General features: G+C 40.4%; 2 protein-coding genes across 4 annotated transcripts; both read right to left on the bottom strand.

The window, feature by feature from the left end:
* Nucleotides 1–473: 473 nt before the first annotated feature.
* ciita (class II, major histocompatibility complex, transactivator) lies at nt 474–14266 on the bottom strand. 3 transcript variants are annotated; one of them, XM_029508540.1, is made up of 22 exons: nt 13200–14266; nt 8802–8864; nt 8129–8170; nt 7923–7982; nt 7553–7651; nt 7350–7433; nt 6798–6845; nt 6062–6238; nt 5900–5950; nt 5666–5770; nt 5526–5585; nt 5203–5420; nt 3691–5018; nt 3006–3542; nt 2589–2768; nt 2433–2504; nt 2271–2351; nt 2103–2186; nt 1919–2002; nt 1713–1796; nt 1290–1373; nt 474–1148 (listed from the first exon to the last, which is right to left on the bottom strand). In XM_029508540.1, the coding sequence occupies exons 1-22, from the start codon at nt 13909–13911 to the stop codon at nt 1073–1075; spliced, it is 4329 nt and encodes a 1442-aa protein (XP_029364400.1). In that variant the 5' UTR covers nt 13912–14266; the 3' UTR covers nt 474–1072. The 3 variants fall into 3 exon arrangements, with proteins under 3 accessions (XP_029364400.1, XP_029364399.1, XP_029364401.1); XM_029508539.1 differs by having other exon boundaries at nt 2433–2498; XM_029508541.1 differs by lacking the exon at nt 13200–14266 and adding an exon at nt 11791–12100 and having other exon boundaries at nt 2433–2498.
* A 1667-nt stretch (nt 14267–15933) lies between these two features.
* nubp1 (nucleotide binding protein 1 (MinD homolog, E. coli)) lies at nt 15934–24472 on the bottom strand. Its single transcript, XM_029508162.1, has 10 exons — nt 24422–24472; nt 23562–23666; nt 23263–23396; nt 21650–21718; nt 21402–21434; nt 21205–21295; nt 20971–21125; nt 18164–18274; nt 17615–17801; nt 15934–17138 (listed from the first exon to the last, which is right to left on the bottom strand). The coding sequence occupies exons 1-10, from the start codon at nt 24450–24452 to the stop codon at nt 17077–17079; spliced, it is 978 nt and encodes a 325-aa protein (XP_029364022.1). The 5' UTR covers nt 24453–24472; the 3' UTR covers nt 15934–17076.
* Between the last annotated feature and the right edge of the window lie 1926 nt (nt 24473–26398).

Here is a 26398-nt window from a genome sequence, read left to right as displayed (position 1 = left end):
TTTAGTTTTAGGTGGCTCTCCTTCATAATCTGCTTCTCCACTAGCTTTTTGGTTTTATGTTCAGACTGACTATTGTAGAAACTCTTAGTGTAAACGCCTGTCATTTTAGTACATGTAATAAAGATCAATTTTTATTTACTATATTGCTACCATTCTTTAGTTCAATATTCCAACATTGCTGTGATTCACATTTTATACCTGATACACCCGGCTAGACAAGGTGCAGAAGTGAAATGAAAGTGATAAAGCGTAGCAACGTTTCAAAAACTAGCCACAGGATCAGAATGAATAGCCAAATATGACTCCCACAATGTGACAGGAAATTGCAAAATCCAAGCCTTAAGTCTTAGCACAGTGTGACAAGTACACAAAACGTAAAGTTATAAGTAAAATTCTTGGAGGATAATGCAGATCTTTAAAGGGACAGCAGAGGTCTCAATAACTAACACTCCCAAGTACTCACCAAGAAAGTGTTCAGTGGAGTTAATTTATTTTTCCCCTCAAACTGCCTCAAAACTGACAAAATATGATCTAAATATTCAACCAGAACTGTATAGCTTAAAGCTAATGAAATAACTTAAATAACTTATTTAGCAAGTACAAGGAGAGGAGCAATTAAGAATTAAAGGCCATCGCAACCCAACTAGAGAACTGAAACTTTTTAGGTAGGAAGTGAAAAGAAGTAAATAAATAAGTGAAATGATCAGACAAGGCATGTGACTGGTGACAACATGACACTCCATATCTATACTAGTGTCAGGTATCTGTTAGCCTATTTACATTTTTAAAGCCACAAAATGAATGAAGACAAAAATGATAACTTTGACAAAAGCATTACAGAAATCATACAATGTTGGTAATAACATTGAATAGAAAAATACAAAAAATTGCCATTTAAAAAAATAACATCAATGTGCAATTGCGCTTCTGTTGAAATCTCAGAAAGACCCTCAGATAAAAGTTTGAATAGACCAGCAATTAACTCCAGAAGATGCATGTAGTGTAAACATGTAGGCCTGTGATAGATGATTAAAAAGTTTATAGCATTGTTGTAAAGAGGTTTCATATTGTTCTAATGCCAAAGGATCCGGCTGTCTTGCAGCTGAAGATACTCAAACACTCCATATGGAATACACTGGTTCCACATCCTGAGATGAGATGAAATGACAGAGGGAACAAGGTTACAAAGAAGTTATGTTTGGACAAAGATGTTGCTCAGTAAAATGGCACGATAGGGAAGAAACACGTGTTTTTGTTTTACTTGTAGAGAAAATAGAAGTTTTTTTCACCTTAAAGTCTTTATGTTTTTGCAGTCTTTCAAACTTTCTCGAAGTTTCTGAGCACCAACATCCGTCAGCTTGTTATACTTTACACTGCCAAGCAAGAGAAAACAAGATCAGATGGTGTATTCTGACTTCTTATCTGGTCTTTTTACCCACTACTATAAACATACATACATATGTTTATACATACATATATATATATATATATATATATATATATATATATATATATATATATATATATATATATATATATATATATAGATAGATAGATAGATAGATAGATAGATATAAATAGATCCTGCATCTAATCTGAAAGCAGCTACTCTGTTTCTTTTAGGCACCTGTAGCTGGACAGCACATATATAGTCATGAATTAACAATGAGAGCAGACAAAAATTAGTTTCCGTGTGAGATATGAAGGCTTACTCCAGTTCAGTGAGAGATTCCATCTGTGGGAGGGCAGCTGCTAAACTGGCCGCCCCTTCATCAGAAATCACATTACTATAGAGACTGGAAAAAAAAAAAAAGTAACATTGTTAGGGAAGTGAAACTCTGTGGCTTTTACAGAATGCGTCCACATGGTTATTTTTGTTTAAGGGTAATCGGTGAATTTGTGTATGCAGTTTGTCTACCTTAAACAGTGCAGTTTGGGCAGATGCGTCAGTGTGGTCGCCAGTTTCTGCACCCCCTGGTCTCCTATACAATTCTGTGACAGGCTGGAAAGCAAAAGGAGAGGGTATTGTGAGTTGAAGTATGTCTCTGCCATGGAGTCAATTAAAATGAGGATGGAATAGAAGGCCAAGAGGTTGTACTCACTTAAGTATCTCCAAGGAACTGAGAGAGGCTAAAGCACAAGTCAGTTTCTCTGCCCCTTTGTCCCCTATCCTGCTGTTCTCCAGACTGAAAGAGGATAAAACTGTCACTCCAAGCCAACCAAAACACTCTAACACTCGTTCCAGTGCTCTGTCAGGTGAAGATCCTTACTCTAAGTGCAGTAGGTTCTGCAGACCTGGCAGGAGCTCCCACAGTTTGGGAAGACCCAAGGGACTCTTCTCTGGCCCAAGCCTACAGTAGGCAACGTCATCATCATCATCATCATCATCATCACCATCACTATCATAAACATCGTCATCATCAATGTCTTACTCAAATTCCAGCTTGTGCAGCTCTTTGACAGCTGGTACTCCCTCAGCCAGGATGGGATGTGTTTGGCTGCAATCAGATGTGTCAGATGTATATTTATATAGATATGGTTTCAAAGTGTATGCAGCTGTATCGTGTGTGTTTGGGGGCGCATAGTACCTGTCCGACAGTCTCTTGTTCACATGTATGTCCACCAGCTTTGCCAGGTGCTCTACGTGACACACCTGTGTGGCTTTGAGAGGGTGGATGTTTAATTTGGACACCGCCCCTCGTAGGAGCAGCTCCTCACCACTCTGCTCCAGCTGCTCCCATAGGCTGATAACATCAGCAATACATGCCCTGGAAGGGGGGGGGGGCGCAAAGTGTCAGTTTCTCAACTGCTGCAAGTCATATCAGTATGGATTCAATGAATGGAGAAAAAAATTGACTTTTTTTGACAAAATCAATGAACATATGAAACAACATTTAATTATCAAGGAGTAGAAACCCAAAGCTTGGAGTAAGCAGTAACTGCTTCTTGAGGAGAGGAGTTTTAGAGAACCCCCAAGGGTTGGAATTATAGACTGTAGTCAGTACCTGTATCTGTTGATGCTGTTGAGCCCCACCAGTGCTTTCAGTCCAGAAACCTGGATCCCAGAATCCTCCAGGTCCAAATGGAAACTTCTCCCTTCAGTTCCGCCCCATTCGAGAACGTTCTGTACGGTGAACACATCCGGTGGCTTCAGTGTAACTTCGTGAAATGTTAGTACTTCTGGAAGATTCCCTGCCAGGTAAGTAACCAGTTGTGTGCTGTCACTGCCTCTGCTGCCATCACCATGGGTGTAACTGGCTTCATAAACATAGTGGCATGCCTCCAGGACCTGGGAGGGACTCAGGTCACTGTAAGAGAGCCCTTCGAGGTGCTTTGTCACTAAAGCCTGCTTGTTGATCAGCATATCTCTAAAGGAGGTCTCTGTGTTTGAGTCAAGCCTCTGTAGCTCCGTTCTGTTGTGGAACAGGAGTCCGACAGCAAATCGCTGAGTGAGCTCAAACTCCTCTCTGTGATGTCGCCGGCGTCCCCTTGGGCCTGACTGGAAAGGCAGGGTCTGGAGGAATGTTCGGTCTGACACAGTCCTGGGAAACAGAAAATGATAGTGGGTCAGTGTAGAGCACTCAGTGTGAAAGAGAGCAGAGTAGCATGGAAGGGGATATGCTCTTTCATTTTTAAATCTCATTTGGGACAACTAACTAAACAGTATTTGTCCAACAAACTGATTTTTACCTTGACAAAGCCAGATAGACACCTGCCAAGTAACTTTGGAGAAAAGGGTTGGCCCACAAAACAATCTCATCATCAGTGTTGTCAGAATTTCCCCTGTCTATCTTCTCTCTGTTTCCCTTCCTGTCACTTGTCTCTCCTCCCTCTTCCTTCTTGCCCTGTTCTCCGCCTTCCTCCCCCACACCACTAGAGCCAACCACCCTTCGCTTCAGTGACTGGGAGAGGAAGAGACATGTCCTCAGACCGAAAGCCTTGAGTTTTGGAGTTAAGGTCCTTCCTGTGGGGAGGATGGATGAATTCGTTTTGACCCCCTCCCAGGCCAAACAGCTCAGTTGGGAAAGCAATTCTCTCTCCACAGTTCTGTTGATCTGCATCTTCCTCTCCTCTTCATTTTCTTCTTTCTCCTGCTGATTAGCCCTTCTTTGGATGCGAGACCGAGTGTGTACCTGTGCTCGATTATTCTGGCACCTTCTTGTGCCATTATCTCTTGAAATGTCTGCCTGGGTTTGTTCTTTAGAATGCAAAGGCGTATGTGTTGGCTCTGCAGCCTGTGAATGTGTGCTTCTACGGTCCTTGTCCATTTTCAAACGAAGCACTTGAAAGCAGAGCCCGGTTAAAGTTCTCGGCAGAGCCTCTAAACTTTTGGTCTGTTCTAAAACGAAGCAGACCAACCGACATAGTCCGGGGTTCCAGCAGAGGAGATGTAGATAGCTGGAGTTTTTTAAGCAATCCAAAGCGGACGCTCTCAGGGCAGGATCTGTGAAGTACTTGGATAAATATGCTTCTACATCCGTGGGCGTGAAGCCACATACTTCCAGAACACAGTCTGCCCGCCGCAGAAGTTGGCTGGCAGTGCCTTTTGGCCGTGTCGCGAGCAGGAGCGAGCATCCTGGAAGAAGGACCCTCTGAAGGATGGCAGAGTATAACTGTCTTACTGTGTAGGTCTGTGCTTTACTGTTTTTCTGCATTGATGTTATCAAGTCTTTTTCTTGTGTCTGGAGCAAACTTTCATAGTCCCGCAACTCGTGAAACCCATCAAAAATTATGAGCACACGCTTAGGAGCTGCAAGGATTTGAGTGAACACTGCCTCGGGGTCCATGCAGGTAGGGCTGAAGGTGGAGAGGTTTAATAGGAGGGTCTGAAGGCTGTAGGCTGGCGTGGTTAAACTGAGCGCTTTGCCATCTAACAGGAAGACAAAGTCAAACTGTGGGATGTTGTCATTGGACCAGTCAAGGCAGAGCTTTCTGATCAGGGTGGTTTTTCCTATGCCGGCGTTGCCAAATAGCAACATGTAACTTTTGGATTTATCTCCATTTGAGCCATCAAAGATCTGAGAGAAAAAAACACCAAAAAAAAGATATAAGTAAGTTGCTGCTGTGGATATTTTAGCGATACTTTTAGCCTGTTTCATTAATCTCATATACTCATTGTCAACATCAAATTTGCATTTGTTGTCAGTAGATGACACCTCTCATCTCTGACTGCGAGTTATCCATTAAAGTTGACACTCTTACCTGACTCTGACCCAGTAATCTTTTTTGCCAATCTGTATCCCCCATGATGATTAGCTCCCTGTCCAGGCTTTTGGTTGCACTTTTTCCAGAGCGAAGAATCTCTCTCCGACATACTTGCATGTCTACGTAATGAGAAGTTAGGCTCAGCCCCTCCTCCATATCCTGGCAAGCTTGACCCATGTTGTTTTTGACTTCCTGAATGTAGTTCTGAACAACCGCTGAAAAAGAAATTCAGATAAACATCGAGCTACCTGTCTTCAAAACATGATTTTTACATTTTATACCAAAGAAAAAGAGAGGATTTGAAGTGTGCGTTGTCTTACCCGGCATATCAGGGACAGAGGGAGACTGAGGGATAGGTGAGTCCTTACATGGGGAAATCTCTGAAAGGTTGTGATATGTATAACGAGTCAGTGAATTTTAAACACACTGAAGAAGGATTGAAACTCGTTCTGATACACACCATTACTGGGGGAGAGGGGTGAGTTACAAAGGGCTTTGCTCGCCGTGTCTGACAGAGATCCTGGTGGAGATGAACTCATTTGGACTGGGGCTACTGCATGGTCCACTGCAAGTCAAACAGAAGAGAGAACAGAGCACGTTGGCACGTTGGAGACTCTTTACTTCTTAAAAGACAGAACCCCAACCAACTTAACACTCCCAGACACTGTCACTGTTTAAGAGGCTTTTTACTGACCTGGGGAGGCTGGTTGCACTTGATGTTTGGAGGGGGGTGATGCAGCAGGAACTGTATTAGAAATTGGGTTTAGAGTGTTTACACATTATGACAGCCCCGGAAACAGCATGTACATTCATGGAACAACTGGTAATTGAGTATACATGTTAATGTTAAAATTACCAAAGAACGGCACCAGGAGCGGAAGACGAATAACTTGAGAAGAGACACTCAGAGTCCGAACCAGTCCCGGGTTGTCTGGGAAGATGAACTGAAAGGGGGACCGGAGGTGAAGGATCCTCTGGGGAGTGCTAAGTCCCTCTGTGTCTGCAGGACTTGGCTCTGCTCCTGCGTCAGTGTCTGCAAAACAAGAGACAGCATTGTTATCATTCACTCAACAGGTTTTTGTTTGGTTTTGTTGACCACGGCCATTTCAAAACAGATGTTGAACCAAACTGTAGTTTGGCTTCCCAGGAGATAAGGGATTTGGTGTCATGACCAGGAATTTCCATTTCAACGTCAAGACTTGAAAGTATTTAAATAAAGTATAAAATTGACCCTACATGTACTTTATATTAAGCTCATCACATGCTTTTTGTTGCAGCTACATAAAGAAAAACTCCATTTTGGGTGGTGGCGTTCAGCTATTGACAGTATACAAATGATTATGGTATAGCAACTCTGTCCTAATGTGAACATTAAAGCCATTCTGATCTTCTGAATGGTGTCTGTACCAACATGTCCAGTTTGCAGATAGGCTGTCACCATCTTGTTGTTTTCTCGTGTCTCCTTTCTGACAGCACTTTGCAGCGCTAACCCCCTGTAGCTTTTCTCTTCTGAGGTGGATCAAATTTTCAAAATGAGGATTACTTTTCTCACTAGGTGACATCAAATTACAGAAACTGTGATGGAAACTTACTCTGGGTGACAGCTGGTTTATCTTCTACCACTTCTCTTTGTGGCTTATCTGCAAAAGTTGAAGTAGCAACATTACAATACAACTCTTTGCTAACATTAAATCAAGATAATCACATAAAATCCTAGCCATATGCAGTTTTCCTCCAGTTCCAGGCAGCCATATAATCCTTTCTTACACTATGATGTTTGTAGAATGAGGAGCTCTCTATTAGTATATTGACTACCTCACAGTTTGACCTCCATTTAATGCTTAAATGTTTTAGAAAAAATATTTTTGTTGTTGTTGTCAAATTTTTAACTGATGAAAGGGCTGTTAACCAAAGTATCACATCTTTTGTACCCTATAAAATCACCATGAACTGATTAGTTAGACTGAATAAATACAGTAAGTACCAGGACCAACTCTGAAAAGTGGAAGCGATAAAATGGCACGATGACAAATCTGATGTACTGGTAGCTAGCAGGACACTGTGCAGGTTATATAATCCACAGTGATCCGAATAAACGTCACAAATATCAAAAACCAGTCGTCCAAACAGTCTGGGTGGGTCACCTGCAGGTCTTTGCTTTTTTGGTGTGGGTGGTGTGATCTCATCCGTGAATTGCGCTGACCCCGTACATTTGAGGACCGCTGCAGCTGCAATACCAAAAATACTTTTTTTTAAATAAAAGTTTAATGTGATAAAGGGTTGGTTTCATAAAATCAGAATAGATGTTGAGCTGCAGTTGGTAGGCTGTTGAGGACAGGTTATCTACCTCTTTTTCTTTTTGTTTCCCTCTTTGTTTTGCTTGATTGTTTGTTCTTCTTCCTCTGGCTTCCTGGGTGCGACGGCTCTGTTGGTACAGCAACATCACCTGAAGTGAATGAAAGAAGGTAAATGGGTCAGACACGGTAACCAAAATTTATTGCTGGTTTCATTCACGTCTGCCCCGAAAATCATGATAGTAGAGCAATTTCTCTTCATAGCTTCAAGATCTGAGTTTATCTGATCTAGTCACACTTTACCATCTACAGTTTTCCATTTATTAATCACCTACTGTGAACATTTACAACTTTTCTTTTCATGCTTTAGTATGGTTTAATGTCTGCTGTGTGTCAGTATTTGTAAAGAATAGAGATTCTTACTGAAGCTGTTGGATTCCTCGCCATTGTTCAACCATACATCACCGAAGAGCACATCTGTGTCTAGGTCAGAAAGTGCATAATGGGCGTTAACAATGTGCAACCACACTTGAATATGAGAGATTTTGTGGTTAGACTATTAATAATTGTGTTATTGTCTTTTGTGTTTGAGGAAGAAAGTGTCTAAAAGTTGTTTCTTTGCAACTTACCGATTTCTGGTATGTAATCATCCTGAAAGAACTCACATAAATCTGGAAAAACAAGTCGTCAGAGAAAGAATATTGGCTCAAGTCATTCAGGCTATAAATTATCAAAGTCGCACAAACCTCGGACCTGTACCTTTTTTTTTTCTTCCTGTTTGTTAGCGTTTGTCTCAGTCTCAATTAGTCAATAGTTTTATCAGATTTTCACACTGAAAAATCCCACCATTACCTTGGATAAATAAAGATAAGAGGCTACAGTACTGGAAAAGGTGCCAGTTCATTCATCTCTTTAGGCCTGAACAACCAGGAAGTGGCCACAAGGAGCAGAACCAGGTGTAGGTTACCACACTAACCCCATCCAGGTGTAAAATTGTATTTTCAATATATCTTATCCTTCATTCAGTCCAGATCCCAGACCTATTTTTCCTTCATCATATTAAAATGAAATGAAATGAAATCATGAAAATATCTAATGGCCAATTTATTCATCCGTTAATTCAGATATAAGATCCCTTATTTGTTATTCAAAACGGTTCTATTTCTGTAGTTGTGCCAGGTGAAATAACCGATGTTAAACATGTTACATTGGAATGCATCATTTTGACTGGCAGCATTGCGATTGGGATTAATGAGGTCATCTCGTCAAGAGATAGCATTTCAAATAGAAAACAGTTCTAACCTGGTAGATCTCCCAGATCTAACGTCATAAATGGTTCCTGGTCCACCTCATGCATCTTGGCACCTAATGAGACACACAAAAAGGAAAAATTCAGTACTATGTTATTTCAAATTGAACTAATGGATGCATTAACTGATCTGCAGTTACTCTTAACTCGTGTCACGGCGTCAGATGAAGATTTGGCTTTGTCATTGCTGACACAACAAAGGTTATCCCCTTGGCAAAATAAAAGAAAAAGACATTGGAAAAGGCAGCTGTTTGGGGGAAGAAAAGATGCAGATGGCCAAAGAGAAAAGCATTTGTTATTGCCTGTATTTGGTGTAATGCCCAAAGTAAAAAAAAAATGTATATAAACAAAAAGGCAAATACACTTATTTTTTATTTCTTTTTTTTTTTTTTTTACATTTTGTTAAAGGGGTGGCAGCACGGCGCCATGGTGGTTAGTGCTGCTGCCCCACAATAGGTCACAGGTTCGAATCCCAGCCTGGGTCCTTTCTAAATTGTGTGAGTGGTTGTTGGTCTCTGTGATGGACTGGTGACCTGTCCATGGTGACCCCGTCCTCAACCAGAGTGAGCTGGGAGTGGCTCCAGCCGGAAACAGATAAGTGGTTGAAGATGAATGAATGCTAAACAAAGTTAAATAAATACTTCATATTAAAAAAAAAATCAAGATTTGAGCGGAACATGGAAGGTTTGAAGAAATGTGTTTTAGTAATGGCAAAGATGAACACAATGAATAGCTGGAGTATTGTTGAGAGCACAAGACAAGGATTTTACCTACAGCCAGTGATTTGATAAATATCAGGACACATTTGATTGCTCACATACCTTTTTGTTTTTCTCTCTCTCTTACATCCCATGATCTTGGTTGCTAGACTGTCGAATAAGTATATAAAATGGACTAAAACACAAATTAACATGAGCACTAAAGTATAAAAGAAAAGCCAGGACGATCAGGGCAGGAAGCAGAGAGAAGGCAGTAAGGAAGTTTGGTAAGGTCGAAAGAAATAACTCCCCCGCGACATACATGGAAATATCCAATATTATTAAAGTTGCTCTTATCCCTTCTTTTTTGTTTTGAATGATATCTCATGGGTAAAGACAAATGAGAGACACAAACAAAGGGACACGCAATACTTTGTACAGTTAATGTAAGTTTGTCATGTCATACTAGGCCTCCGTCTGAGACAGGCTGGACAACCTTCGAACAAACTGTGGCATTCTAAGCATGATTTATGAAGCTGGCACTAATGTTCTGTCATTAACGCATTATAAAAGTAGGACAGTGACTCAGAGGTTAGCTCTTTTATCTCTGGTATGATTTTTTGTTAGTGTTGTGTTAGTTTCAGTTTTTCCCTGAGACAATAACGTTGAGAAGTTTTCCCCTTTTTCTCCGCACAGGCAAGCCACCAAACTTTGTTCTACTTATAGCACACACCACCTTTCTATATCCAGGCAGACCCCCAAAGCTTGTTTTCAAGTACACCCAAGTTCTGGTACAAACAAGATGCCACAGTGATATATCAAATTGCCCAGTGATTATCAAAGTTAATGCAATACAGCACGAAACTGTGAAATGACCTAACTCGTCTGGAAAAAGGAAGCTGGTTGTTATTTGATTGGCAGAAAACTGTTTTGTATTTGTGCTCAGTCTTATCATAATAGTGGACCTAGAAAAGGAGTCTTGTTCAGTGAATCGTATTATGAGTTTGGTCCGGTCCGGCTCTATACGTACAGCGCTTTAATTTGTTATGGACTGGCTATCAACAAGTAAAAGCTGGTTTGAGTTTAATATCTGAAGCTGCGATGGGGTACACGTGAACTGTCTGGGGAGCACCAACATCTTAAGTGTGACTTTTCAGGGTTGGTTTGGTCCTGATGAGACACAGTCTGGCTCGAACCACTCTGGTCCACAGGATGAAATTTCAACATAGTTGGCAGTGGCAGACTTCATCACGGACCGCCAATTGACATGAAGACCTCCTGTGTGTGCATCGAAGCCACACACACACATTTATTTATACAAAAAATACTGCCTATAACAAGAACTCTTATTAATCAGCCGTCACTAGAGCACTACCTATTATTCCTCATTGTTAACCTACTGAACAATAAATCTTGATTGTGAAGCTTTTATTTTTTTTCTCCACTTGTTTCCTGTTTCACTCGTGCATCAGGGTATCAGTAAAGACTGTGCACCACTTTCCACTTTCTATTTTTAAGATAGATAGAAATTTTACAAGAAACATCCCTGGTTTCAAGCTTGAACACACACTTACATACAACAGTCTCAGCTATGAGGAAGTTAGTGCCCCTTGCTGCCTACTGTACGCTCTAAAAACAAGCATCCGAACCACATTTTACACTACACATGCAAAGAAAGAAAGAAAACAAGTCCCTGGGCATTGTTCAAGGGCAATATCAAAGAAACTGAAACTGAACTGTGCACATCCATTCTGGCCAAAAAAAAAATCAGAATTTTTTTTTTTTATTTAATTGTTTATTTATTTATTTTGCTTTGAAATCTCGCCAATGCGTTGTTTCTCTTCACTTCCTCAGCACATACTCACATACATTAGCTCAGCTGGGGTGGGGATGGATGGACGCACATGGAAGCCAAACTACACAAGCGCACAGTGTTCAATGAGTTCAATGGGGTTAAGAGTTCATGCACAAAGAAACCAACCACCAAGTTGGTGTCTCATTAAAGAAAAATGGCATTATTAGGGGTATTTAAACATAAAAACATACCAGAGCTACAAATGCGCCTGCAGAACTGTAGAACATATTTCTGTCTCTGCTTATCACCTAAACTAGATGCAAAAAAAAAAAAAAAAAACTGTTTCTGTCTACAGTGTAAGAAAATCGAACGTAAACTCTAAAATCACGACAGTGCATGAGATATAAAAGAGCTAAATCCCGACGAGCTCCCATCGCCATGTCTGCGCACTTTGGATAAACGCGCCCCATCCACAGAAACCGGTCTTACCAGAAGGATGCTGCTGGTTCACCGACTCCTGCTGAGCTTTATATTCACCGGAGGGTCACGACAGAATCCCAAAAGGCGATTAGCAACATCAACAGCGCCATGTACACCTCAGATGACCCGACAAGTGCCTCCTGCCGATGGAGCGACCTGGTGACTGGCAATGCGCTCGTTTACTTTCACTTTGCCTTCCTGAGCACCAAGCTGTCCTGCTCAGCTAGAGGTAATAACAGCAGGAGGTGGCGGTTGGAGGGGATGAAGTTTAGATGCAAATTGAAAAGTGAGTGAGAGATCACTTAAAGCAGGATCACGCAGAGGATGCAACACAACACAGATGACATCCCCACACACCTGCACTGACCACATGGACCTCATGCTCACACCGGTGACCGGCTGAAGGTGGCAATGTGGCTTCAAAACAACCCCCAAATTGCACTGTTGTCACTGCCAGAAGTTGTGCTGAGAGGCTTTAATCCCTCTTGAATGCTTGGATTTTTATTTTTTTTTATGTTGAAGTCACAATAGTAACAAAATTCTTTGCCTCTACAGACCTTCTACATTGTTGAAATTTTGTGCGAAAAGAAAAATGTCAAAACAGCTATGACCTGCTATGGACAAGGAGTTTTGGTTGCCATGTGGAATGAACCGGTGCTACCTGTTGTGTGATGCCAGCCTGACTGGGCCCTCATTCCAAAGTGGCCACATATCATGTTACTGTTACGGCATCATACTGTGCCTTTAGTTACTGTGGTGTGGTTGCTTTATTGAAACGATGGCCGTACACTTTCATCAAATACATGGATACTCGCATGCGCACAGTTTTACTCTCGAAGCAGTAGTGGGTCACTTTAATACTAAATTAGGAGTGGAATGCAAATATTTGAAGTGAAATGTGGGCATATAAACGTTCAGGTCACACCCTCATGCGCAGTATTAAAGGAAAGCTTCATCAGGTGCATTCTTCTCCACAGTGCTCAGCATTTCCTGTCCTCCCAAAGAATAAGCTGTTTGTACCATTTTCATCTTGCCTCTGTGGTGTCTATTCCCGACTGGTCATCAAAAACAATATTCTGTGAAACGTCCCTTTATTTCTGCGCCAGACACAGTACTTTGTCTTAAACACAAAGCCTGAGGCGTGATGTAAACTAAAAAAAAACTGTGGTGCCGCTTAAAAAGGAAAGTGAAAGTGAAGTCCTCGCTGAGTACCAAGCCCATCCTTGGTAATACCCGTACTTGCCTAAATAAATAAAGGCCAAACAACGTGTGGTACAACCTGCCTGAGACCGGTGGCAGAGCCAAACAATAAATATGATCTGGAAAGCACCCAAAAACATCATGGTGCCGTTCACATGAAATCAAAGCTGTGAACCAGATATTTCACATCGATGTAGAAGTGTTGCTTGTGAACTTACCCCACTGTGGACCCACCATCACCTCATCCTCTTTATTCCCATTCCAGTCGGTTATGCTGTCAGTGCTGCATCTTGGTGGGTGATATACAGCCCTGGAAACATTTTCCAAGCTGTCTGCAACACTGCGATCACTTTTTGAGTAAAATGAGTCTATTTGTGCGTTAGTGTGAGTACTAGCTGACAGCAAATCCACCACATCTGTAAATCCAAAGTCTGGGCCACATTGCGCGTCCCTTGACAGGCACGTCAGGTCCAATGTTGTGTCTCTCATCCCATCAGGGGCCCAGCAGACGCCGGGGTGGCCCTCCAACCAGGCGTGCGTGATGTCGTTGTTTAGGTCTGTCGCTGTGCAGCCCTCGGCAGGTGAAGCATTTCCTGCTGCCTTGTAGATATCCAAGTGGTCCACACTGAGTCCAGCTGTGGCCATGCCAGTGAGCCCGGAGAGAAGGAGGCCTCCTGCCGATTCAGCAGCTGCTCCTGGATCCAGTGTCAAGCTTATGTCTGTATCCTCCTGCTCTGTAAACGTGAAGCTGTCACTGTACAAATCCAGACTCCTGCACGTGACTGCGAGCTCTGTTTCTAAGTCCATATTCAAATCAGGACAGTCTGCCATCGTGCTTTCTCTTGTTGCACAGCCAGAAGTCACACCCGGTATCAAAGGCAGCACCATCCTCTGCGCTCTGTCCCAATGCTGCCACAGAGAGACAGCCATCCTCCTCCACTTTCTCTAACCCCTCCTTCTCGTAGCCCTCAATTCTTTCACTACCACGTATCAGCTTCTGCATTGATTCTGCCCGCCTCAGCAAGTCTGTGGTCCCATCACTAAATCTGAAACTGTCTTGACCGTCAACTGTGGCAGACTCCCTTGATCAAGAGGGGCCACGTTGCCACACCTTGTTCAGGTAATCTGGAGGATTTATCTGATCATTGCCTGCTTTCCATCGCCATTTTCAGGCTCTTAGCATAGGCATCTGGAATGATCCAGCCCTCCACCAGGCCCTCCAGCAGGACAGGCCCAGGTCAGAGCCAGCCATAACCCATCCAGAACCTCTTCAAACTAAACCATGGTAGGGATGCTGCCTCTGTATAGAATTGGAACTGATACACAATGATTTTATTCAGGAGGCGTTGACATCAGCAAAAGGAAGCTTATGTGTGGTTGGAGGGGAAGTCCATTTCACATTGACTTAATGTCTTTTAAAGTTGTGTGATATTAATGGGTGGAACTTCTAGTTCCAGAGGGCAGTGACATCACTTTTATTAAAAAAAAAAAAAAAAAAAAAAAAAGTGGGCGAGAGGTACATGCCGACACAAAGAAAAATGGGAATGGCAGAGTTTCGGTTTCACTCACTCACTCACACACACTCTCACACACACTCTCTCACACACTCTCTCACACACTCTCTCACACACTCTCTCACACACTCTCTCACACACTCTCTCACACACACACACACACACACACACACACACACACAGCTTGTTATTCAACTCTATTCATTTGCCTTACTTTAGTATAAGCGCATAATTTTGAATAATTTTAATGGATGAAATTTCATCATTTCAATATTTCAGTGATGGATCCGAAGATAACAATGGAGGAAATAAATGTATATTTCTTGTGTAAATTAATTTTGCCTAAACTATAATGACATCAGTAACCATATAACATTTTCCTATGCTGTCTTGTTAGAATCACAAAGGTACAACTGTTCACAAACTACTTTGTTTATCCTTCCAGCTGTGCGAACCGGTATTACCATTGGCATTCAAACTGGTTTGGTTGAATGGCCTGCACGGTGTGACCAGTGTGTAACCATTTTCGATTTGCCTGGTGACATGCCTGTACAGGTTACTGACAAATGCCAAAGGAGGAGAAGCTATTTAAAGATTAACCACGGAGTCAAGGCGAATTCGCAGGTCTTTACAAAATGTCTGTGTTCAAGTCTCCAGACTTCATCGGCACTAACCCATTTGCGTAGCAAAGAATGATTCATCTGACCATATTGCATGTTTCCACATTTCTGTTGAGCTTTTCTCTGGAACCCTGGTCTGAGGGCTCAGCTTACGCGACTGATGGACTATACTTGCTGACAGTCCTCTTTTTCCTCACACAGCACACTAAAGCACTAACAATCAAATGTGAGAACCAAAATGTGACCACTGTTCCCATTTAAATGCCCATCTATTAACCAACCTTTATGACTGAAGCTCTCGTCTTTCATTCTCCAACAATGATCCCTCTTTAAAACCTACTTAAATCAAAATCCTGCTTGGATTTTTAGATTTTTTTTTTGTTTGTTTTTTTGGCACAAGGCATTCGCACCGTGCAGCGTCCGTGTGTGCAAACTGCATTCATCTTCACTCTTTTAACCAGATTCCCATCCATCCATCGATACCTGTGCTGCTTATCAGTGCATTCCAGCTGACATTGTGCCAACACCCCGAGCAGTTCACCACTCATTTGTAATAGTTACAGCGCATGTGATCTTTCATCTGTTATTCTTCATAATCAAAGTCATACTTTTATAACTCGCTGCACTTTAACCAACGCTGTTACAATAAAAACACAAATTACAGTCAACCTGCTGTCTGACATATGTGAAAAATCAGTCAGTTGGTTTGGTGCTTTTTTCTGTTGGCAGGATGCAGATGCAGTTTCACATGTGTTTTTTGGTGAACCCTGAGGGAACTACCATGTACAGCAAGAGCAAACAAGGACACAGACAGCATAGAGATTTCTGTGTATGTTTACAGTGCAGTTTTAAAGGTTTGAGACTCAGGGCTCTCTACAGACATCACAAACGTCCTGACAATTATTCATCACAGTGAAATTATATTTGAAAATACATATTAGGAAGTAGAACTGTGTACATTCATATTAAATATTTGTGAATCTCAAGGACTTCCAGAGAAGGAAGCGGATGCATAAAACATGGATAAACCAACAGTAAGGCCTGAACTAAAGAGAAAATTCATGAAAGGCCATTTAATTTTTGGTCATTCATTTTACAAATCAATCAACACAATACATCTGCAGTCCAAAACATCTTGAACAAATAATTAACTCTCTCTCTACAAGCTACAAGCTCCAAAAATCAGAATGTGTGCTCTGTGTTAAGACCCAGATGGGTTAAATACGTTCTTTTGGTTCCACCATTACCTCTCTTCCTGTTTACTGTTCAGAGATTCCAGGAAGAACAAGGGCCAGCGAATTAACAAAGTTGATTCAGGGATAAAAACTGGAAGAGTTAAATATATCTACAACTTGAATTGATGCCTGATCAAAGTTTTAACTTCCTCCAAATAATGGGAGAACCAGCACAGTTTATGTGTATAATTGCTGCAGATTCAGTCTCTGGCACTACACTAGTCCACCCTCAGTCTTGTTATCTATATTTCTGTTCTTGTCAACAAATCCCATAAAAAGACCAGAATCAACCAATGAATTCCAATTAAATCACTTCAACTGATCCCACCACTTACCTCGTCTCTGTAACCCAGATTTTTATCAGGGTGCTTGTTTTCTGTTTTGTTGCGTGTGAATGTTCAATGAGCACTGTAGGTTGTTTTAAATGTAAAAAAAAAAAGTTTATTTATCTACAGATAAAACAATCCTCAACAAATGTACTGTTTTATATCTCTCTGGTGAAAACTACTGGGCCCAGCTGTTTGAAACCATACGTTGAAAAGTGTTTTTAGAAATTCACATCTTCAAGTGGAGCAAATTGCGCAGAAATTAGAAAAAGTGCTAAGACCATAGCTGCTACCTGTCATGAATAAAAATTTTGTTATAGTTTTATTAACGCAGAAATGCTGATGTCATGGATTTTCTTGTATCGGTCATATCTACCACACTCTCACTGTGTGATCCATCTCAGTGCTTCAGTGTGGTGCTCTGCTCCTCTGTCAAACTGTTGGAACAGTAGTCCTGGATACCTGAGGGAGGATAGAAGACAGGACTCAATGAAGATGAAGATGAACGAGGGCACAAATATACCTCTTCTCTGTTTGTGATCTTTGTGTGTGCATACACAAGGCAAAAGTCCTGACTGAAGCATCTTTTACATGAACCAAATTTAATTCCTCCTCTATAATCTCAGACGGCATGGGCATTATTTTACGATTAAAAAAAAAAAAAAAATACAAAAAACAAAAAAACAGCCCTTCTTCCCCTTTGGCTGCCTGCTTCCCATTTGAGAAGTGGTCACTTCTCCTTTCATGGCATTTAATCAGGAATTGGGCCATTAAGTAAACTATTTTGTCATCAAAAACACAGAGGCACTTGATTGGAAATCAGACTATATCGGTTTGCTAGTTTATCAGGTACAAAATCCACATTATGATGAAAGAAGTGATGGGACCGGCACACTATGCAATTGTGTACATGTTATTTATGGATTGTGAACACTCACTTTGCACAATGTTCTGGTAGACCTTAGCAGCAGGAGAGTCAGGTACTTCACTGAGGAACGATTTGCCCTCATCGCAGCTTTGTGCTATCCTTGGGTCTAGAGGTACTTTTCCTAAGAGTGGCAGATTCAGATCTGCACACATCTGCTCAGCACCGCCACTGGTGGGAGGGAAGATTTGTGATGTGGTCTGCAAGAGAGAGTACAAATCCCCCCCAGAATTTATTATTATTTATTAGTTTCATTTTTAGATTCTAGTCAGCCTCACTTACACTGGTCCCATGTTGCTTGTGAGCACAGGAATAGAAAGTGGTCACAAATCTATCATGAATTCAAGTTCAGTATCTGTTACTGTGAGAAACTTCAGGTTCTGAAGCTATTTGACATTTGAAATGTTTTTTTGTCTGTTTGAGTGGGTTATTAAATATAATTTAAGAATCTAAAAAGGTCATTTTTGCTGACACATGCTTGTATTGCCTGTATGATTTGCCCACTTCATCTACTCTGTATGCACATATGTGTCAGTTACATGCTTGTGAATCTGACAGTGACCTTGCATTTTGGACAGACGAATCCACTCATGTTCTCCACCACTCCGATGATGGGGAGCTTCACCTTGTGGCAAAATCTGATCTCCTTTCTCACATCCTGCAATGACACCTCCTAAAGCAAGAGAACCAGAAAGAGCGAGTGAGAAGGACAGAAAAAGAAAAGTAAAAGCAAGAGGGGAGGAGAGAGAGACGCCAGTGAAAGGCGCAAAGAGAAGAGAAAATATTAGTTTAAATTGTTTCTGTTTCCCTCTCATCCAATATCAGTGTTCTGTCAAGAAACACTGTTTAACTGTTTAAAGTTAACTTTGTATATTTCAGGGTGGAAAAAATGCTCTTCTCTCTCTGGGTAATCCCCATTTCAGGGGCATTAACTTTTGGTTAGAGAGCTGATGGAATGAGGAAGTGATCTACTTCTGTGTGACCTTGTGAATCTTTGTTTTTAGATATCAAGACTGACATAAAGAGCAGCAACAAAGTGACAGTGGATTAGTTTTCAAACGTTGTTTATAGGAATGTTAGAGAATTCATTTGACAGCTAAAAAGCTTGTGGGAATTCTTTCAGCGACAACTATAGCAGTTAACTGCTTTTCATACATACATGCGTTGACTGCAGACAACTCCAGTATGGCTGCCAATGGCTGCTACGCATAGTCTAGTCAGTACAAGGTCAGATGACAACTGAGTATTGTTCATATCTATCTATGTACACACTTATAAAATGCTAAATGCTTGTGGTGTTGAGTTTGTACAGTATCAGAGGTTATCTGGCCTCTTTCTGTACACACACGTCAGTCTGGGCTTGTCTGACACACACACACACACAAAAAAAAAAAAAAAAAAAAAAAAAAAACCAAGAAGTTAAACTTCGTGTGAAGTTATGTGCTGTCAGCAGGTAAAACCTTCCAGCACTGCAGTCTGGTCAAATGTTTGTGTTTAAAATTAACACGGATACTGTGTGTGTGTGTGTGTGTGTGTGTGTATTTATGTCTTCATTTATTTATTTATTTATTTATTCAAAAAGGTTAAAATATTGATGTATTTATAATAGGCTATGTATTTCTCAACGAATAAAAACTACATTGATTGTGTATTCCTCTTTCATATTTCCATTATTGGTAACCGTTTTATAAAGCAACACATAACTTCAGGCTGTGATATACGCTCATTATATCACAGCTGAGGAAACTGACGAAAACTGATATAATGAGCGTATACCACGGCCTGCTTAAATATATATACATAAATAAGTAAAATAATGTCTATATAAGTAGAAGTGACAATGTGTGTAAAAAATTTATAAAACTGTGTAGATGGGCTGGAAAACAACATCAGAAAAACAAAAAAAAAACAAGTATACTGAGATATACTGTATAGTATGCACAATACAATATGCTGTTTCATATTTTATGTTTCATTTTTTACAGCTTTTTTTTTTGCTTTGGGTTAACAAATAGGTAATAAACTACGGTTGACGTGTTTTGTGTGGTAATTTTTATGGGGATAAGATTAGATAACATCTTTTGGTTGCAGTGCGATTAAACACTGTGTAAAGTACAGCTGGGACAGAATTGGCAGGGAAAATAGCTCCACTGTTATGGCTAACATGGTAACATTTCTTCCGTTTGTTCAGACCCCTTTCATTTTTGGAGATTGCAGTTATCCTTTTCAGCCATAATTTGTCTGCCAGCTCAATCTGTTAGAAAAATGAATAAAAATAGGAGAAAATCCGATCTTTAACCCAGTACCGGAACTCTTACTGAATCGTTAGTTGAATGTATCATTACATCCCTGCTTTCCATAGCTCTTTAAAAAGCTTCTCAACAGTCATAAATGCAATGCAATCTTTTTTCTGCTCCTGGTGTTTCAGATTGTTGCCTGGACTTGCCTGCCATTTCTCTCTAACATTTTAGATAGCGGCCATCTAGAACTGAAAGTGGTTTGATTATGCTTTGACAACCTCCGCTGCTTTGTTGGAACCAGTTCAGTTTCATTTGCTTACAAGAGCATAAGAGACTATCAAATCAGGAAATGTTAGCAGCAAAGTTTCTCATGATGAGTCTTACCCCGTTTTACAAATTGTAGCAAGTGCCAACAGAATCAGTTTCTAAAATTTGGAGTCTTTACATGCTGTAAGGTGTCCAGTGCCTTTTCAAGCTCTGTTTGCCGCAGTTTGTTTTTTCTTAGTTCTACTTAAAGAAAAAAAGAAATCAAATTTCAGCCAATTATCATAAATTCCTGTCAACCAAAACTCAATTGTGGTTCGCAATTGAATGCTTGTTGATGGGTGTCGGGCATGGTGAAAAGAATGGTGACAGTAAATGAACACTGAGGGGTTTTCCAGTTAAGATAACACAAGAGCCCCCTCCTCTCCTTTACAACTATACCCCACACTAATCTGCCATTGTACAGTCTTTCCATTTTGTTCTACTGTGGTTTTTCTTCTATTGTAAATTCTAGACATAAATCTTCACTTTTGATTGCCGGGTTAACAGAGATGCTGAGATACTCTACTGCAGCTGTGGAAATGTTGCATTTTGAGTAAAAAGCACTGGGTGCCGTTCTCGTTTTAGCCTCATTTTCTCTTGTCGCGGCTTTTTAGTACCACTATTACTTTCACACCTTTAAAATACCAAAAAAACCCACTACTGAATGAACAAGTGCAGATAGGTGAAATTCATTCCGCAAGAAAACATCAACTGCATTACAATCAGTATTAATGTTAAGACTGAGGAAGGAATTTCCCTGACAGTTGCTGTAAATGCTGTTACTGCACTAACAGTTATGGATCATATGCATGTGTGATTGTACCTGTGGTGTGGTGATGATGATGGCTCCATCAACATGGGTGGAGCTAAGGTACTGAACAATTGACAGGTGCTCATCAGAGGTTCCAGGGGGTGTGTCCACAATGAGGTAATCCAGCTCCCCCCAGTCCACGTCCCTCAAAAATTGCTTGATTATCCCTGTTGGAGACAAACACTACGCTAGCCAAAGTGGCGTGACATGAAATGATAAAACACATTCACGCACAGACGCACACACCATTCTTCTTGGGTCCTCTCCAGATCACAGCATCATCAGGGCTACTTAGCAAGAAGCCAATAGACATGACTGCCAGGTTGTCATCGACATACTAAAAACACATAAAAAGATATATTTATGATATGATTTAGATTTTTTTTTATTATATTACTAATTAAATAATAAAAACTCCAGCAGCATTGTTTAAATTGACTCACCACAGGAGACCAGCCTGAGCCACTCTGGTGAACCTGACCATGAAACAACAGAGGACTCATGTTTGTCAAAGCTTGATTATAAAATAAAACAAATGTCTGGAAAGAATATTATAGAAAATTGTTTCCTGTGTGTAAGTTATGGGGGGAGAATTTGTGATATGTATCATTAATTGTTCTAATTATAATACAGTTATAATAAAGTGTTGTATTACTATGAATTATTCGATAAAAACCAAGTGTCAACTTACTTGCTCACCCTCCAAGCCCATAATGCGAGGAATGGATGGACCACAGATGTCTACATCCAACAAGGCAACCTGTAATCAGAACAGAGAGAAACAAAAGGAAAAAACCCTTAGTCTATGGTGTAGGGTGGGCTGGTGATAGACAGAACTAATGTAATTCAGCACAACCAGCAACGAGGTTGTGGATGCTGACCTCTGACAAAGTTGAATCCACTTTTTGAAGCTACTGTATGCATGTAGCTGAATTTGTTTTTGCATGCAATTTGTTTTAACAACTTGTGATGTTGTGAAGAGCTCACATCTACTAATATGAAGCTAGACATGCCACAGAGTGAAGGAATGTTTAATATTAACAGCCTATGAAAACACACCTTCATACCAGCAGAACTGAATCTGAAAACAGCTTTTTCATCCTCAATAAAACCAAGGAAATGTGTCTACACTTCCTTCAATTAGAGGAAAGCTACATTATATACCAATCAAAGGTTTGGACACACTTTCCTATTTGGGTAGTGTATATTAACTTATTAGATGGTGATTCAGGTTTTCTCACATTACAGTTCTGAAAACAGATTCAGGAACCAGAACAGAGCTGACACTGTTTTTGTCATTAAGCCTACAGTCTAGTTGCGCATTTCATTTAATCATTAACAAGTGTAAACCATGTTTTAGACATCATTCCTTCAATCTGTTTTTTTATATATATAGTTTGTGTAGTTATTTTAGGTAACCTAACAATTCACACCTTACCCGTCTTCATTACTGTACTGACAGGATATGTACTAGTCCATTCATTCACACAGTATGTGACTATTATGAATTGACCTTTTAAGCTTGTCACAACATCAACTCTCCTTCTTGGAGAAGGTCCTTTTAGAAATTGCACAGTCTGCTTAAACTAATACCGCACAAAAAAAATTCTGTTTTCATGTTTTTCTGAACACAACATGTAAACATTCATAGTGCAGGGTTGAAAAAAACCTGGATTTAAAAGAAACATCAAACACAACTAAACTACAGCGCCAACAGGGGTTTATTACATCCCATGAGTTTTAGACTATGCAGATGTAAATTAATCTTAAAAGGTCCCAGATTGTTAATAGACAGTGATATTTTCGTATCTTTTTGATAATAAAGTAGATTCTATATAAATACTGTCAGAGAATCAAGGCACTCAACAAACAGGGTAACACACACTGCTCATATTCAGAGACTGTGGATTAAAACGAGTCATTAGGACCTCTGTAACTGTGATGCACAACAAAGCAGTCAACCATGCCCATAGCAAGGCTCATCTGGACCTACCGTTCCACCATCTTTTTGTCATTTTAACTTTATTAACAAAACAAGACTAAGTGGCCAAGCTATCACTGTGATGGCAGCTAGAAGACATGAGAGAAACTAGACTGGGATAGTGGCTCTTACATAAAACCACAAATATGTCTTTAAACCAAGAAGATGTTATCTAGTTAATATCCTTGTCTAACCCTGAAAAAAAACACATTAAACCAGCAATAATGTGTGTAGTCCTCAGTTAAAACAATAATGTTGTTTATTGGACTACTTGCTTGCGGTTCAGTGTCATAATAAAAAATAAATAAAAACCAACGCATTACCTCCTTCGTGTTGTCACTTGCCAGAGCGTGGGCCAGGTGGGCACTAAAGGTGCTCTTGCCCACTCCTCCTTTTCCAGACAGCACAAGGATCTTGTGTTTGACTGTTGCCAGCTTTGCTCCTATCTCTGCTATAGCTGAGAGGATTGGGAGATGTTTGAAGAAGAAGAATAAGACGTGTTGTTTCACAGACTTTTTTACAGTTTTTTTACTGTTGAATGTAGATCAGCTTGACCATGAGTCACTGGATTAGTTGTAGAGTATCAAAGCACCATAATGTCAAGATGGATTTACAGTCTTACCAGGGTCGGGAGCCTTGGTGGCTCCAGAGGCACACAGCTTCTGATTGGGGCAGCCCTGACATGACGCTGACTTCCCTGCTTGCTCACTTGTTGTACCTGGACAATCTGAAAGAGTTCATTTGTTTGTGCGTTGCTTCGTTCAGCATGTCATACACTGCTTCAAGTGGCTAAACCTCAACTCTACTGTTGAATTTTGTTCCTCTAACCCCATTAAAAACTGTTTAAGAAATGGAAAGAGCAATCGCAACATTTTGTCAGTTTGACTACTTCCTTTGTACAAATTACCTGAACTTAGAGGTGATCAGGAATTGAAATGAATCAGAATAAAATGGGAAGCTGCATATCTTTGTAATACAATTTCACATCGTATTTGGATATGAGCAAAAACGCAGTGCCACCTTGAGACACAAGGAGGTAATTTCCCAAACTGGACCAAGACCCTGACAAATGTATTACAGTGACTCAGCAGAATTTCAGGGAGCTCTGAGGAGTTTCACAGTCAACTCGTTCAGTTGTCCATAAACCGACCGTCTCCTTTTATTTTGATTATTAGACCTTTAATCCACCGACGCTGATCTCATTCAAAACAATGAGGAGCATTTAGATGTGTTAGTTAACTTTAGCATTCAGGAAGCAAATTGGTTTTGGCTCTAACCATCGCAGTACTGGTGGGAATACTAACCTGCCGAGATGTTGATAAAAAATTACAGCAACATTTCAGGTGTCGGTTGTCAACAGTAACAGCCGCGTTTGGGGAAAAAATGCAATAAGACGGAGCTACAACAGACAAAACCGCGAATAGACTCTAGTGTCTTACACATGTAAGTCCACATGAATTTAACTTTTTTAAAAAAACTTACGTTCTGGCGCATTATCTGGTACGTCCGCCATCTTTACATCAGTGTCCGGCTCTCAAAGTCTTCCGCACTCGAAGGTTCCGACTGCGCATTCAATGAAACTTCAGCGGGCTGTAAATCTACTTCTTTGGCCACAAAGAAACCTCAGGCTCAACATAGCATGTTAGAAAATAACCCCCCCGCCCCCGAAATTTTCAATAAATATGATGAATTACTGATTATAAATAACTTTAATAACTAATAATAACAACTTTAGAAACACCATATTTAAAGTACAGAAACATTCAAAATTCTGTTGGAATATCAACAAACAAGAACCTAATGCTATGAAACAACACTTTGTTGTCATGACCTGTGTTCATTTGTTCTGTTTTGTGTTGTGTGACATCTGTCCCTCTCTTCACCTCAGCCTGTGTTCAGATCAGAGTGTGTGACCGTGTTGGATGTGCAGGTGCCTGTTCCCATGTGCGCTCCATCTGACCTCTGCCCCCCCCCTCTCCTTCTGGTGGCTGGTGGCCATGTGTCGGGTGGTTTGTGTGTTTGCTGTGTTTGTCACACTTAGTGAACTAGTGTCTACTCTGTGGTGGCAAACAGTTAACACGTAACAATAAAATTTTACAATAAAAACAAAACAAGAGCGAGAGAAAGCAGATGCATTGTTCAGTTATGAGCGTGTGAGTTCAAAATGACTAATTCTTCCCATTAGGAGGTGCTGTTGATTCAGTTTTGGTGGGTAGTAACAGACTGGAGAAAACAACCAGCTGCCTGAACATTGTTTCAGCCTAAAGTTACTGTGCATATCTATGAAGAGTTATGATACTACTTAAGTTGACATAAAATCTGCTGGACTGTGGTAAGGTTTTAAAGCTGTTCTCTTTGACGTGGCAATGACATTAATATATTCATAAACGGGGAGTTTTGAGATTGTAAGATGAAGTAACGAGTGAAGTCATAAGAAAGTACTTCTTTATTCTAAAGTGCCAAGGCCAAGACCAGGTAACAGTTTGACACCGATGCCTTGATTTGGAAATTCATTATTATGCAGAAGAAATGTTTCATGAATGAAATTTGTGACATTGTTCTCTACTTTTCTAATGTTTTTTCGCTCAAATGACTTTTGTTAGTATGTGTGTGTTTACTCCATCATGAAATATGGGTTTTTATTGTTCTTCATATTTGTTTCTATTCAAAGACATTGTGTTGTGCATGTAGGTGATGTAAGAATGTGCTATGTGCTCCCTCCTTGCTGGCTGTTTGCCCTGTCTACTGTAAGGTGTGTTATGTGATATTTTCTTTGTGTCATCCCATCTATCATCTATTTGTCACTTCTTAGCACTGTTTTCCCATTTGTGTTTGAAGCAGAGATGTAGGTCCTGTGAGGTTAAATTAAACTGGTACATTTCCATAAAATGTCTCTGCTATAAATGGCTACTTGGTTGTAGTTACAGAAGAAGCTGTCAAAAATTGAATTGGAGATGTTATGTAGACTTAAAACAAGAAAAAGTTCTCAATTGACAGATCACGGAGAAAAATAAAAATATCAAAAGGGAGATAGGGAAAGACACTAAGACACATCTACACAAACAGTGTGAGCAAGGGGTGGAACACAGAGCAAGAGAGAGAGCAAAGATAAGGTTGTCACACAGTGTGTAATTTACTCCTCAGGGCTTCACAAAACTCTTAGCAGACAAAAACAACAGCACAGCTGGAGGCTGCAGTTTGCAGGAGTGGTTTGTGAAATGCCTCTCCACACCCTTTAATGGAAGTGCTACAAAGGTGGAATTACGTCCAATCTCCCTCTTTGAAAGAGATAGGTCTGAGTTGGGAAAAAGCAGAGCGATCAAATGGACAAGATGTTCGAGCTGCACGCAGCAGGAATCAAATGGAACACTGGAATATCTGAATTTCTAACAACAAAAGAAGCTCTGAAACAAATAAAAAGTTTCCTCCATATCTAACCTATATTTGAAAAGTGTGGAC

Source organism: Echeneis naucrates, chromosome 8, assembly GCF_900963305.1.
Source record: "Echeneis naucrates chromosome 8, fEcheNa1.1, whole genome shotgun sequence".
NCBI lineage: Eukaryota > Metazoa > Chordata > Actinopteri > Carangiformes > Echeneidae > Echeneis > Echeneis naucrates.
The sequence above is the reverse complement of the archived record's forward strand: the minus strand, read 5'-3'. Positions and strand labels throughout refer to the sequence as shown.